This window comes from Anopheles arabiensis, chromosome X, assembly GCF_016920715.1.
Source record: "Anopheles arabiensis isolate DONGOLA chromosome X, AaraD3, whole genome shotgun sequence".
In the NCBI taxonomy this organism is placed as follows: domain Eukaryota; kingdom Metazoa; phylum Arthropoda; class Insecta; order Diptera; family Culicidae; genus Anopheles; species Anopheles arabiensis.
The window spans coordinates 14,619,558-14,634,712 of record NC_053519.1 but is presented as its reverse complement, the minus strand read 5'-3'; the positions used below and the strand labels follow the sequence as shown (position 1 = coordinate 14,634,712).

The 15,155-nt window shown below is 47.7% G+C and overlaps 1 protein-coding gene across 2 annotated transcripts; it reads right to left on the bottom strand.

Annotated features, from left to right (window-relative positions):
• Nucleotides 1–3,861: 3,861 nt before the first annotated feature.
• LOC120905980 lies at nt 3,862–13,981 on the bottom strand. Of its 2 annotated transcripts, XM_040317356.1 has the most exons (9): nt 13,815–13,981; nt 13,002–13,102; nt 12,664–12,935; nt 12,464–12,558; nt 8,471–9,746; nt 6,418–7,193; nt 6,140–6,336; nt 5,922–6,026; nt 3,862–5,844 (listed from the first exon to the last, which is right to left on the bottom strand). In XM_040317356.1, the coding sequence occupies exons 3-9, from the start codon at nt 12,701–12,703 to the stop codon at nt 5,784–5,786; spliced, it is 2,550 nt and encodes an 849-aa protein (XP_040173290.1). In that variant the 5' UTR covers nt 12,704–12,935; nt 13,002–13,102; nt 13,815–13,981; the 3' UTR covers nt 3,862–5,783. The 2 variants fall into 2 exon arrangements, with proteins under 2 accessions (XP_040173290.1, XP_040173291.1); XM_040317357.1 differs by having other exon boundaries at nt 12,664–13,102; nt 13,918–13,958.
• Between the last annotated feature and the right edge of the window lie 1,174 nt (nt 13,982–15,155).

Sequence of the window (15,155 nt, the reverse complement as noted above, 5' to 3'; positions counted from 1 at the left end):
TTATTTTTGTTTTGAGGAAGGATATTAAACCAGCGATAAGATTTATATGTTGCATAAATCAAACTCAGCTCAGGAAGCTCAGCTGCAAAGTATTTAATAACGATTGTACGGAAGTAAACCCATGCCAATGGTTGATTGAAACGATACAGCTGCGTAACGCCGGTGCGTCTTGGTCATTATTAAATCAACCATCAGCGCAACCAATTCTTACGATGTTCCTCGGTGTCCTGGGATGTCGAAACGGCCCTTTCCGCCATCTACCAACATTCTCCCGGGGCCCAATTTTGGTGAGCAAAAAAACAAAACAAGAAGCACGAGCAACAACCGATCTACATGCGCTGCCACACATGCAATTGCGCATTGCCGTCACGTAACTGCGCCACGCTGCGGCCCCGCCAAAAAGGGCTGACGATGGCGGCCAAAACCCCCCCCCCCTCCCCATACCCTCTCCCACCTTGAAACCGGTTCCACCGGGGCACAAAACGGTTCGGGGAACCGTAAAAGTGAAAGCCCTTTTTTGTGTCGCTGCTGCTGCTGCTTCCACAAACAGCTCCATATTGGACAGGATTCGTTCGTTCAGGGGGGGGGGAGGTGCCTTTTGCTCGGTTTAGTTTAGCAGGAACAGTCACGGGCCGGCCGGGGCAGCTGGCCAGCTGGCACACGCGGCATTCGCGGAATGGAAAGCGTATGACCCTGTGGCGGGTGTAGGGAAGATGGTGAAGACGGAAGGGCGATAGATCGCGAAGAACGCTCAACCGTTTGCCCATAGTCCACTCGAAAGGCCTCTACAGCTCGGAGTTTTTTTTTCGTTTCGAGGCGGATGGCAGATACAGCAAAAATGTATATTACAGGGTTTTTCAGCACGCCGCTTAATCATTGTGAAGAACAACAAATCTCCAGCTCAATTCAATAGTTGGCCAATTGTGTGAAGTAGATTGTAGTTGGGAGGATCATCTGCACAGAAAACAAAAAAATGTTCAAAATTCCTTGTCATCCATGCAAAGCATTCATTTGTTTCTCAGCATTCAGCACATCTTCAGCGGAGTGCCAAGTCTAAAAATGTCTCACTCCACACCACCCTCGAAAGCAAGACAAACCCTCCACCTAAGACGACCCCAACAAGCAGCGCGCGCTTGGCGTGGGCGTTAGGTAGCGCACACAATGGGGTGTGTGGAACTGGGACGACCGCTACAGCCGGCGGCGTGTAGTGGTCGGCAAAGGGGAAACTTGTCCAGACACCGCCACACCACCCTGCCCGCGGCAGCTCCGGCCACCAATACCGGTTCTGGTTTAGAGTTCATTCCACCGCCCCTCTTCGCCGCCATCTGGAGCTTGAGTTTTTGGGCGTTTGTGCTATTCCTAGTTCTATTCAATTCACGCTTTGGCTGATGTGCGATACAAACAGTTGGGCACAACACAACATAACAACAAACACACACACACACACGCTAGCAGCGTATTAGTGTAGCCAAAAAGGAGCAACCGAAGCCGAAACCGGTTCATCAGCCCAGTGAGGTGTGTACGAACAGCAGCATAGCAACGTGCAGGCCGCCTGGATCGCTTACTCAATGCATCGCATGGCCTTTGGGCTATGGTCGCAGGCGAGAACGGAGATAAACAATTGGCAATAGCCAGCAGCACCATTGGAAAACACAATTAGCGATTAGCGTTACTCACCGCGCCTAACCGATACTCTGGATGCTGGATCTTTAAATTTTGTCTATTGCATGCATTGCTGATCAGTGCGGGAGGACTTACAACGCATCGACAAACATCTATGACGTAGCAGACTAAAGAGATCAGTAGTGGCGGAGTTTCTGACTATGGATGATGTAACTGCTAGCTTTGAGTATTATTTAGTCTTGGCCTAGCAGGTCCAGAATTGATGCTGGTTAGATCTCAAAGATAAGCCGATGCGAGATGTATTAAGAATTCAGTAGTTGCGAAGATTCTGTAATAGGATAATTCTCATCCTGTCTTGTCAGCGGATGCACTAACCGCAATATTTGAAGCATGGTCTAGTCTTGGACGAACTGCTCCAACAAAGATAGAACTCATATATGAGGCGTTGGAAGATAGTCTGAAGAGATCGGTAGTTACGGAGTTCCTGATATTCGATGCTCTGAAGTTGTCGAATCTTGGTCTAGTCTTAGGTGAACTGACCCAAAATTGATGCCAAATAGATCTCAAATGTGTGGCGATGTTTTTCTTCTTCTTCTATTTGGCGTAACGTCCTACGCGGACATGCCGGCCTATACAGGCTTTCGAGACTTAATTCATTACCACGCAGCCGGATAGTCAATCCTTGCTACGGGGGAGACGGTCCATTCTAGGCTTAAACCCATGAAGGGCATGTTATTGAGTCGTTCGAGTTGACGTCTGTACCACGGGACCGCCCCTATGAAGCGATGTACAATAAACTCAACACGTCTGAAGTGCCGGGGTTCCTAACATTCGAGGCTCTATTCCCAACACGTGTAGCTTGGTCCAATCTTGAACGAACTGCTCTAAAAATTATAAAACATATTATTCGGATCTTTAATAATTTATATTCCTTGTTATTTGATATTCGGATATTGTCCTCCGTAAGTCACTCAGTCACAGATAGCAAGGTCTTTCTTAGGTCTTCCGACACTCCAATAGACTTGCACAGAGCGCTCACGCTCCATCGGTTAAATACATTGCTGTGGCTACACTGTTGCCGCCGTCATGTGTGCTAAATGCCACAAAATGCAAACCGAGTCCAGCAATATAACAAGGTTAAAGGTTTTCTCCGAAAACCGTCGACATCCAGAACCCATACGACACTAATCCTCGTAACGTTTTCGCTAATTAGCTCACCCCGTGCTCCACACCCGCAGCCTCGCACGGATTGCTAAGCCTCCACCTCAGAAGGGAGCCCCTTTCCCTTCCCCACACATACAGTTCCGATCACTCCTGAGCTCTCCGACAGCATAAGTCTTCCCCACAGAGTGACATTTCTGTACTGCATCACTCACCCTATCCCACCTTAACCCTTCTTTTTTTTTTTTGGTTTGTTTGTGCGACAGTTCAGCAGAACACATCGAGCGAACCCAAAACAAACCAAATCCCCAAGCGTCCTTGCCCAAACCGAAAAAAAGCACACCCAACAATTCGCCATACCGTGACCGCATCGGTCTCAGCAACACACCAACAACCATCGAAATCGAACCGTTCGTATGATCAAGGGGGTGGACGGATTGTTGGATGGAGAGACAACCCCTCCATCTGCCGTCGGCAAACCGGTTGCGCCGTGTATTATATGGTCAGCCCGCGCGACACCCGCGGCTGCTGGACCCCAATCAAAGGGGCCCCAAGAAATGGTTAAGTTTTGCGAATGCGAATATTTATGTAAATATGTGTCAGCCGTGTGACAAACGACGGGCAACAGACGGCGCCAACGGGTCGAGAAACTCGCTCGGAGCTCGGAGCGCGCAACAAGAACGGGCCAAAACGCAAACACGGACGTACACAGTGAGCCAGTGAGTTGGGAGGGAAATTTTGGAATGGAAATAAAAGTTCGGTTTGAAGCAAAGGCAGCTACAGAAGTAGGGAGGCAACGAATAGGCAAACAGTACTACTCTATAGATACACGCGCCCAGAATGCGGCCCTAAAGCCATCCGACATCTGGCTGTATTTGGTTTGCGAGCTTAGACTGGGTCAGACGAGTGGGCTGAGTCTTCTGAAACGTCCTTGAGGAAGCCTCACATTGCATATCAACATCGTTGCGGTTGCCATGATTCCATAAAACGTGCACCCTTCTTAATATTCTTCACCTCATCGATAGCTACAACTATATTTAAGAGAAAACGATCGAACATTAAAACAAGTACCACAAAACGTTGTTATTAATTGCATTATATTATTCGCTTATCAGTTTGCTGTGGTTGTTTCTGTCTACCCCTTTCCAGTGGCTGCCAGCGAAAGAGATTACCCATGTTTTGCTAGAGGCCTCACCTGTCGGCCGGAGTAGCAGCAGTAGCATTAGAAAAAAACAAGCCAGCCTTACTCTGACTCTGCCTGCGTTTCGCCTCACTAGTTTGCCTGAGAATGTGTGCCGATTGTGTTATTGTTTAACTGTTACGCTGGCTGCTCGACTGATCCTCCTCCGCTCCTGAAGGACACCGATTCTCGCTAGGCTAGGCTTCTCGTTCCATAACCCACCCGTTGTAAAGGTCCGTATGTATATGCGTAGATAAATTCTTACACTAGGTTAGCGTTTGATATCGCACTCCGACCGGGAGCTGAGCATTCGGGAAGGACTATACATGTAAACGGGCGATGATTTCACCTAAACACGGCGCTATAACCCTCTTGATTGTTATCAGTTGCGTCACATACACATTGCCGCGCAAGCTGAATAAAGCTTTGAGTGTTTTCTTTTGTTTTTGTTGTTGTTGTTGTTATTTGTTTTCTGCTAAGCTATCATTTTATGTTGCTGCTTTCTTGGTAGGTGTAAGTGTTGCTAGTGGGGGTGTATAAAAATATGCCATTGTTAGGTAGGGAAATAAATTCAACTAAAAATAAACGCGCTAGCTAACCAAATTGCACTGCAAACGAAGACGCTGTATTAGAGAAAGGACAGATCAAACGATAACGCTTGCTAGTTGGCTCGAAACGCTCCTCTAAAGCCGTGCGAATCCTTTCCGCACATAGTCGCCATTGATTTAAACCACGAACATAGCTGTTTTATGAGCACTAGGCGGAAGCACCTGGACTGTCAGTCTGGGGGTGGTTTACGGTTGATGCGACACCCGAAAGGCAATACACTAAATAGCCTTTCCGCCGTACGTTACTACTCTAAATCGGTTGGCATCAAATCGAATTTTCACTTGCCTTTGTTCTATGTTTGTATTTGTGTTTTTTTCATATCGGTAGCACTTTGTTCGGTTAGCTCTAACGCTTCGGATGAGTCCCTGAATGAGTCTTGTGGGGAGATAAATATGTTGAGGTTTCGTGCGTGGTGTTTTGCTTCCTTTGTTTGCTGTGTTACGTATTGCTTGCCCCATACACAATAGTGTTTGAGTGTGTTTCCTGCCGCTCCTACTCTTCGTTCGCTCGATTTCTATTTCCTCCTCCTCCGATTGCTTTCTATCCGTTTGTTTCAGGCCAACAGTCAATGCGGCAGGCGTGGATGGACCACTCGCGTTTGGCAGTTTGTCATTATGCTATCGATCTCCTTTCCTTGCGCACACACACATACACACAAACTTTCGAGTATCAGTAGTGGTTTGCATTTACTAGCTTATTACAACAAACAAACAAAAAATACTACAAATACAATTCGAGTAAATCGATCGACAAGATTTTTTTCCGGTAATCGTAATCGATAAGCAAACACGACCCACGGGACGCGTTCGCACCGATACAAAAAAAGAAGAAGAAAAGGTTGCCAAACGAGTAAAACGTACTAAAACTATACACTGACGTTGATTAGCTTGCTGAACGGAGCGGCTATGAGATTAAATGATGCACACAAACACGCGCTCCACCGCTTACTCGCTTCCCTCTTGCTGTGCTAGTCCCGTTTTTGTTTTTTTTTTTTCATGTAAAAAAAACTGCCGTCCTTCGCTCCCGCGCCTACTTTCGCCTAACAACAAACATCAACAAATATGATTACTATTCACTTTGATTGCTTTTTTTTCATTGTTTTGCGGGAACACTTCTCCCCTGCTTGGTGAGCCGATGAAGAAGAAGAAGCAGGGAGGGAGTAGGGGGAATTGTTTCAGACAGAAAGTCACCATGGTGTGTGTGGGGGAGCCTACAGCCGAACTTTAAGCGATTCCATGCGCTGTACGATGCGCTTTCGCAGTTCGGCAAATCTGCAATGAGAAAGTGTGGAAAGAAAAAATGAGTGAAGGGAAATTCGTCCGAACCCTCGGGGCCCATCGTTGCTTACTTGATCCGTATCCGGTGCAGCTCCCGTTGCTCCTCCTCGTGGAACCGTTCCAAGATAGCGCGGCACTCCGGAATGGACAGGTTCAGAAACTGTGCAACCTCGCTGCTACGCTCGCCCAATGGGGACAGGGGAATGGGAGCAATCGCGCAAAATAAAACAAATATTTGAAATTAAAATTCTACACTGCTTCTGCCGTAGAGCGGCTGTCTCACTCGTACCTTATTTCCTGCGTTTGCTGACCGTCCATTAGGAACAGTTTCGCAATATCCTCGTGGGGGCCGAGAATGACGCGCGTCACGAGCGGATAGTCGTCGTCCTTCAGCTTTTTCTGCTCGCCATTGTCGCGCACGATAAAGAGCGCAAAGTTTTCCGCCCTCGATTCGACCTTATACTTTTCCAGCAGCAGGTTGATCACCTGGAAAAGAAATAATGTGTTTATTTTTTTATTTACTTTTCTTTTTTCTTGAACCAAAAGGACGTTGGCAAGGTGCGGTACCTCCTGCGTGTTGACGAGCGACGTCACCCAAACGTTCATCTGCGAGCCGTACGGGGGCGTGAAGAAGGACGTTTCCCGGTTGTAAAAGTGGCCGTTGATGGAGCAGCGGCGCTTCAGCTTGGTGCGCGACCGCCTGTTGCCCGACCGGCGCTTGATCGCGGTCGACCCAGTCTTCGGGGGCTTCCGCAGCACGACCCCGTCGTCCGTGACCGGGTGGCCGCTGATACTGGTGCTGTACTCCGACGGCTGCGTAGTCGCCGTCGCCGTCGTCGTCGTCGTTAGCATGGTCGCCGTCACGGCGGTCAGCTCACCGTCCTCCGACGGCGTGATCGCCTGACCGGACGAGGGGCTCTCCAGCTCGTCGTAACAGTCCATCCGGATGTGGATCGAGGACGGCGGCTTGTCGGAGGGTTTGAGCGTACCCGAGCCGGTCCCGCCGCTACCGCCACCGCCGCTATCGTCGTCCACATCGCTGTCCATGAAGCTGTTGCCCGAGTAGTGGTTGCCCTGGGACTTGGAGCGCAGCAGGCCCCGATCGGCCGTCCAGCTGTCCGTGTCCGTGCCCGGCGACGTAACGGCACCGTTCGTGGTGGCCTCCGACGAGGTCGGTGCGTCGGGTCCGGCCGGTTGCGCCGCACGCTGCAGGTGCATCCGCTTCTTGGACGTACCGTTGGCCGACTGTCGGCCGTGGCTGGGCGACGCGTAGATGCCGTTGGCCGGATGGCGCAGCGTTGTGTCGTCGTCCTCGTTCGTGCCGGCCTCCACGTGGAACGATCCTGTTGGAGGATGAGGCAAAAGGGGGAAAAGAGAGATTAGACTGTGATCGTATATTTGTTTTCCTCTGTTGACCCTTATTGTTGCTGTTTTATGGTTAAGTCGTAAATAAATTAGGATAAAAAATGTATTTTAATTTGAATCATTGGTTCCCTTCTTCCCCAATTCATGTTATTCTGTATCTTAAAAGCCAATAACGCATAACGAGCAAATCTAAATGCGTCATTTGTGTTCCTGATGCATTGTTTGCTGCCGATGTGTAATCACAAGTTCACAATTGTTAACATTGAGCATTTCTATAGTTTTTATTATCGCTTAGGCAAAGGAGAGTCTAGCTACTTACAATCGTTCATTATAAAACTATTGCCAGGAGGAGAAGTGTCATATAATTGTGCACAAGGCGTTCAATGTTATTTATCAATTTCGCAAAATTTCAAAGAAAATACTACAATCGACCACTTTCATCAAGAAAGTGGATCATGTCAAAGATATAGTGAACTAGCAATATCTTCCCAAATATTTGTATTATGAAGACATTATTCAGTTTTTCAGGTGAATTTATGTACAATTTAGTGATGGGAAAAATGAAGTTTTCGTCGGAATCGATTCCGGCTAGGTCCGAAGTTTTCTGGAATCGATTTCGGGCAGCAGGTCCGGAATCAATTACGGGAATCGATTCCGGAATCGGCTCCAGAATCGTAATCGGCTTCGGAATCGGAATCAGCTCCGGAATCGGATCCGGAATTGGAATCGGCTCCAGTATCAGAATTGACTTCGAAGTCAGAATCGGCTTCGCAATCGGATTCAGTTGCGGCATCTCCATAAGAACATGCGTTGGGTCCAATGATGCTACGTATTGATAGCCGCAACGAATCCATATTTACTTATAAACGATCATGGAGATTCCCGGACTGATTTCGCTTCTGCAATTTCTTATTTCATTTCAAGAACTGATTCTAATTCGCGAGCTAATTCCAATTCTGAAGTCAATTATGATTCCGTTTTCGGAGCAAATTACGATTCTCAGGTCGGTTCCGATTCCGGAATCAGAATCGATTCCAGCATCGGAATTGGCTCCAAAATTGATTCCAAACACGGAATCGGGTAGGTCACGAGCTCCCACCACTAGTACAGTTTTTCAGGCGAACAACACATTTGCGGCCCTGGAACCAATTAGTTAAATTTTCATCCATATTATATGGCAAAGAGTCTACCACATAACGAATCGTCCTAAAAGTAAAGCTGTTTGAAGCTTTTCTTGCTAAAACAGTCCACCTACCCGTGATGTTGCCGGCCGGCAGGGAAAACATCGCATTCCGGCACTGCTCGTCCGACAGGCTCCGGTTCATGACGCCGTCGTTGTACAGCTTGAGCGAATCGTTGATCCGGGCCGGATCGATCGGCTGGTTCTGCTTCAGCGTACCGTCCGTGTTGCCCATCTCCGCCGTGCTGCTGATAAACTCGCGGCTAATCTGCATCTTAAACGCTTCGAAGTCGTGCGATCGGAGCGTCGCTTCCGGCGTGCGGAAGTCATCGTCCCCGTTGGTCGTCGCGCTGGTGGTGGCCGCGCTGGTGGACGTGTCCGGCCCGCCGGTCGTCGTCCGGTCGCTGTCGCCCGAGCCGGCGCCCGACCCGCCCGACGACCCGGTAGCCGTGTTGGGCGTGAGCGTCTTGTAATCCGTGTCGGTGACGCTCTCGCTCGCCAGGCTGCGGTCGCCGCCGGACCCGCCCGAACCGCCGCCGCTTGTCGCCAGCGGGGACGGCATCGTCCGATACAGCTTCTCGCTCTCGTCCAGCTTGCGCTCCACCTGCAGCAGCTCGTCGATCTCGTCCCAGTCGAGCTGCTTCACGTCCAGCTTCGGCGGCAGCGTCACGTACTTGCCCGCGTGGCTCGGCGACACCTCCTTGGACGATTCGCTCGACGAGACCGGCTTCGAGTCGAAGTTCGAGTTGAGCTCGGACGACAGGCTGAGCGTGTCGTACGAGATGCTCTCCGAGATGGTGGTCGTGTCGTTGTTGCTGTCGCACGGCTCGGTCAGGCTGGACGTGCTGACGCCCATCGCACCGGCTCCCCGTCGCTCCTGCTGCTGCTGCTGCTGGTCCGCATGGTTCGGGTGATTTTCCTTCTCGTTGCCCTCCTCCTCCCCATCGCTCGTCGCGTGGGCGTGGGCCAGCGAGGCGGGCGTGCTTTGGCGGTACGAGTTACGCTTCCGGACCGTCACCACGGTGCGCTGGTCGTCGTCCTCCTTCAGGTGGATCATTCCCTGCACCCCCCAGTAGATGCGCAGTGCGCCCTCCAGCACCAGCCGCCCGTTCACCTCGCGGCTCCGTATCTCCATGCTCCTGTTGTTGTGGAACTGGTTGTACGACTTCAGCTTCGACTCCAGGTGCCCCTTGGGTATGGCCGGGCCGGCTGGCGAGCGCTGCACTGCCTGCTTTTTCTGATCCGGCTGGCCGAAGCTCTTGTGCGACTCCACCCGGGTACCGTGGCCGAACAGCTGCGGCCCAAACAGGGCACCGTAGCACGGCACATGGCAGTACGGCACACCTTTGTGCTGCAAAAGGGGGTTAAAAAAACGGAAAAAATTAGCAACAGCTGTATCAAACCCTAAAAGCTGATAAAAATAAATTGTTTTTGTGATTCCCTAGCCAGCATTACTTCGCTATTCCTAAAAACATAATATTATGTTTCGTTACGCTCAAACTACGTCTGATTGCTTTATTTATTTATTTTACAAAACTCCTCCACCAGCTTCTACACCCTTGTTCAGTCAAAACTTCCTCAAGAAGTGGCACAATTGTTTCAACAATAGAAAAAAAAATACAAAAACAAAACCATACACGCAACATTGAAATTTGCTGAGTTCAGAAATCTCCGTCGCGCTTGCCTCATATTTGCTTATCTCTCCAGCAGTCGGGGAAGGGGGCTCCGTAAATCAACTCTTTCTACACCGCAAGCGTTCGTTCTTAAGCGCTCTCTTTTGCTCTCGCACGAACTGTTTGGCGCTCGAATGGCATACGGAAAGGGAAGGGCAAAACATTGATGACGACAGCCCTGGCGAAGTCAAGCGTCTCAAGCAAAACCCTTTGCTCGAGAGCGCGTGTCGTGGGTGTTAAGCGTACTGTGCGTACTGTGTGTGTTTTGTGTAGGCTTATCTAGGTAAACAAATCTGCAGCTGCCTCACACAGATATAAGTCTGTATAGGACCAAGCTGCCAGGTTCAAGCAACAGCAACAGTGGCGTAAAATGAAGCATGCTAAGCACTGTGAGGCATTTTGTGTGTTTCATTTAAAATGCTCTACATATGTGTTTTGTAGTCCGATTGCTCTGCGAACGCTAGAGTGGCTTCGGTTTTAGCTGTAACGTCCATAAATACAAATCACACATGGACAAATGTTACGGAAATAAAAAAATGTCCTGTTCTTGTTTCTTATTGGTTTTATGACTATTACTGCTTGACCAATGCGATAACTCATTTGATCCTTAAAAAGGGCGTATTATTGACACATTCATCCTACAAGACTTGTTCCAATTAATCTCTGGTAGAAATATTCGGGCCACATGGTCAAGTTCCAAAGAAAAATTGACAACTGATATTATATTGAGAGTCTGCTAAATCATTTTCATCAGTTTGGTGTTTTTTCTAGCTCACCGTTCCTCACTGAGGCCTAGTATCATGACACCTAGTATCATGACACCACGAGATTTACTGCATTTGCTGCATCTTAGTAGACTGTTTTCGCTCTACTCTACGGCGTCCGCATGACCTTGACGAGGTAATCTTGTTTTAATATGTTTTTGTTTGTTCAGGAGTAACAGGTTGTTTTAATATGTTAGTAGAGCCTAATTTGAAATTATTTTTCGAATTATTTGATGCTGCTTACCAGATTTGGCCACATTCTGCGTCTGGTGTTATTCAAACAAAACAGTTCGGTAACAACTCACTCATTCAAACCATAACATGACTAGCTACAATGAAATCAACCAAATGTGCACCCTTTCTTCTCCTGATCTTATTGGCCATCATAAAATGCACTGATTCCTGGGTTGTGTTTGATTTTTTTGGACATTAAACCATTTCTTTGGCCAAACTCTGCTTAAATAAAGGAATGAGACATTCCACATGTTTTGTAACCCTCAAAAAATGGGTAGGATATGTTATGCATTGGATTCAGATACGATCTTCACCATCATGCTCCATTCCTTTAGCTCCCTCACCTTTAGTCCGCTCTCTGACCGCTCGAAGTGCAATTGTAACAACAGAAATACATTAATTCAGCAGCAAGTCACTATCAGATTGATATTAATAAATGCAATTTAAGTCTACGTAGGGTTTGGCCAGCGTAAATGAGTAAAAAGCTAGATAGACGAATACTTGTTGGACTGACTGTGCAGTTTAACTGTCTATTTTTAATGTTACAACACAGTCACAACAATAAAGAATGACAGACACATGTTTGTGGAAGTTAAACTCAACTATTGTTATGAGCAATTCACCACAAATCTATCATCCAAACAGAAAATTATCTTAAACGTTACATGGTTGGGAATGAATGACTTGAACCTCATAAATTGCACATCATTCGCGTCAAAACAATTAACAGAATATTTGAAGTACTAAGAATAATCGATCATTCAATTTTGAAATCACCTTTGGCCATTCATTTTCAATTTACAGTGCTCGTTGTTACAGTATGGTGCCATATTATAACTCCCACTCCATAAATTCATGTTTTGCTCGAGACATGACTTGACATTTACACCGCTCGGAGACCTTTCTATGCGCAATTTTCATAAACAAAAACTATACAACCGTTAAAAAATGAATTGAGCTTGGTTTTTAACGATTATCAAATCAAGCCGTTATCAAATCGTTTGAGTTTTACAAATTTAACCTCTCAACTCACCGCAATGGAAACACCAATTTATCGACAACTGATAAAGTGTTCGAATAAGTTACACAACTTATTTGTCCTACCGTAGCAAAACTCCACACATACTAAAGCACGTGCAATACACGTGCAATTGATGCAACTACCTTGTGGGACTACAAATTCTTGTGCCATGCAATCGTAAAGCAAATTCAATTAAAACAACAACGCTGTCTATCCTACCTTGCCCACCCAACGAGGGGGCGAAACTTATAAAGCCAAACCTTCTTAGCAAAACCCGCCCAACCATGCCCAACCCGGCAACACACAGGGAAAGGCGATTATCTGGCCGTTTTCTTAGTGTTCTCTATCCCGCGCCAGCCTTCACCCAGGTACTCACTTCGGCGTGCTGTCCCGGGTTAAGGCGCTTGCCGCACTCCTCGCACCGCAAACACTCCGGATGCCAGTCGTAACCGAGCGATTGCTTGCGTTCCGCTAAACAAAACCGATGACAGGAAAGACAAAATGAAAAAAAAATAGATTAAATTAGTGAAACGAACTACGAATCATCACACACAGGCCATTTCTGCCCTGCCTTACCGAAAAAGACGGGCTTGCCGCATTTGTGACACTTCCACATCGTGCTCACGCTCTCCCCTCCGTACCGGCCGGTCGGCCCGGGAAAGCCGGAAAAGGGGATACTGCTGGCTGCAGCAGCTCAGACGGTCACCATTCAACTCCTTGCCGGCGCTACCGGGAAGGATGTGTGGTTGCTGTGCTGTCGCTTCTCGCTTGATTGATTGAATCAGGGTCGTTCACGCCAGTGCGCCGGAAGTGGAAGTGTTTTGATCGACGGGATTGATAGGGCCGAGCTGAGGAAAGTGGATCGAAGATTATGGCCGGCTGGAACTGCGCTGCATTCTCCCGCACACACTTACACACAAACCCGGATTCTACCACATAGACACACACATACACACAAACATTACACAAACGGAATGAGCGGGTCGTGCGGAACGGGAACGGAACTGCAAAATACCTGTTTTGGGAGGGCGAAAGGGAACGTATAAAAAAAAAAACTGGGATTAGTGTAGCTGCCAAGCGCTGGCTCGAACGAGGTGGCAACGTCAGTGCAAACAGAAGTGGTTTACGGGGACTAGCATGGGCTGCGAGAGAAGGGTGTAGCGCCTGCCCAGGCCACAGGCCCATGCATACAAATGCATCCGAAAGTGCATCAAGGTGCGGTAATTGTTGAGATTAGGGCAACGGCCACGGTACCCCAGCCAGAGGGGCGGGAGGGTCTTTTGTTACAACGGGAAGTTTAAAATAATGTACCAAGGGTCAACAACACCTCCGGAAGGGTCGCAGGGGTTTGTCGCCCTTTTGTCGCCCTGTTTCGCTTCCCCCATTCGCCAACCCCACCCTAACCCAGCGGAAGGTGCAGCTGGATGCCCGTTCCAGCCCACGGGTGTAAAAAGTCCATCTGTTTTTGCTATTGTTTCCAACTTCCTAAGATTTGCTTCTGCAGCTCATCGATTTCGTGTGATGGAATGGGGGTAAAATTTGCGGGCCGGACCATCTTGGTCTTCCCAGGCCCCCCTTTCCCAGCAGGTGGTACGTTTCAGAACGTAGCTACGCAGTGTGCGAGTTGGCCACAGGGTTATTTATGGATCTCGGAACACGGTAAACACCCGCTGCCCCCGGCCAATCTCGCCCGCTTCCCACCGGCCACGGACGCGGCGTTAACTTACGTTGATCGAGATTAAAACACAAGTAATACGATTTTACTGAAAAACGGTACAGAAAAACGTAAAAAAGCACACTACACACAAACTCCCCCACACACACACTCACACGCACGCAGGCAAACAAATACGAAACTCATGTACGGTGGTGTGTACACTGGCTAACACCATCGGTTGTCAGAATCGAAATGTCAATGTGGTGTTTTCCAGGGAATGACTTTGAATTTTGATTGACACCAGTTTATGCAACCGACTTGAGCACTCGTAGCACGGGTTTGCGGGAAAATGGACAAAAGTGCAAAAGTAATACCGCGCATCAGAGCGTTTCTACATACACCGAGAAAGCAGCTGAAAGAATAACGGACAGCATGCTTTGACAGCGACTGACAGCATTTTCGGTGAGAGAAATCTCCTCTGCATGCAAAGAACGATGGAGCTGAGAAAACATTGAATTGGCAGTTTATGGTGAACGATCAATTATAGTTTGTATTTTTGCCCTCTAATAATCGTAGAAATATTATTCAAAAGTAAAAGAAACTTTTTTGACTTCATTTTAGCGATTAAAATGGATTTTTTCAACATGATTTTAAAAGCCTCATCTCGGCGCTTTTCAGAGCTTCTACACACACCGGCAAGAGAAACCGATTGTCAATTCTCTCACAGCCATCTCTCAGTCTCGGTGTATGTAGAAACGCTCTCAGGTTCGAAGATGTACGGAATTTGACAGGCTCGAGACCAAGGTGGAATGTATAATGAGTTGTAGTTATAGCGCTTTTGGCGATCTCCCCTCCCTGGGCTCCGATTTTGACAGATGGTTTTCCGCTTGTAAATGTATTGATGGATTGTTTACGTTTTGCATGGTCAATATTTGGTGAATATCAATTTGGGGGAATATTTTAGTTTATTAGAACACTGTCCGTGATTTAAAATGGAAATTTTTCTTCGAGAACTTGAAGCGTTCGCCAAAAGCGGAAAACTAACTGTCAGTTTTCTTCGTCGATTCTTCTTCCACCTAGCTGTCAAAACGGGCTTGTAACTTGACCTGATATCTTTAAGGTCCTTGCTCGAGACGATAGCTGGTATCGCGAAAGAATTGGTTTATAATTAACAGTCGTTAAAAATTAACCAGAGTCGTTAAAAATTGCTAGAATTTGGCATCGCGAACGCATTGAGTTCATTTGTTAATTTTAACGACTGGTCCTATGCTGTCGTTAAACAAACGACTGTCAAGAGCGTATGCGATACAAATTAACAGTCGTTTAATTATACTGCTCGAATTTTTTCCCCGTGTTTGCCTATATGCGACATCGAGCAGTCGTTAACTGTTTTGACGGTCGTTTATTTTAA

Bases quoted from the DNA above. Each gene is read 5' to 3' on its own strand.
- LOC120905980 (XM_040317356.1), bottom strand. From the start codon at position 12,703: ATGTGGAAGTGTCACAAATGCGGCAAGCCCGTCTTTTTCG. The intron at 9,747-12,463 runs GTGAGTACCTGG...CCCCTTTTGCAG, and splicing joins ACCCGGGACAGCACGCCGAA to CACAAAGGTGTGCCGTACTG. The intron at 7,194-8,470 runs GTAGGTGGACTG...ATCCTCCAACAG, and splicing joins GCCGGCCGGCAACATCACGG to GATCGTTCCACGTGGAGGCC.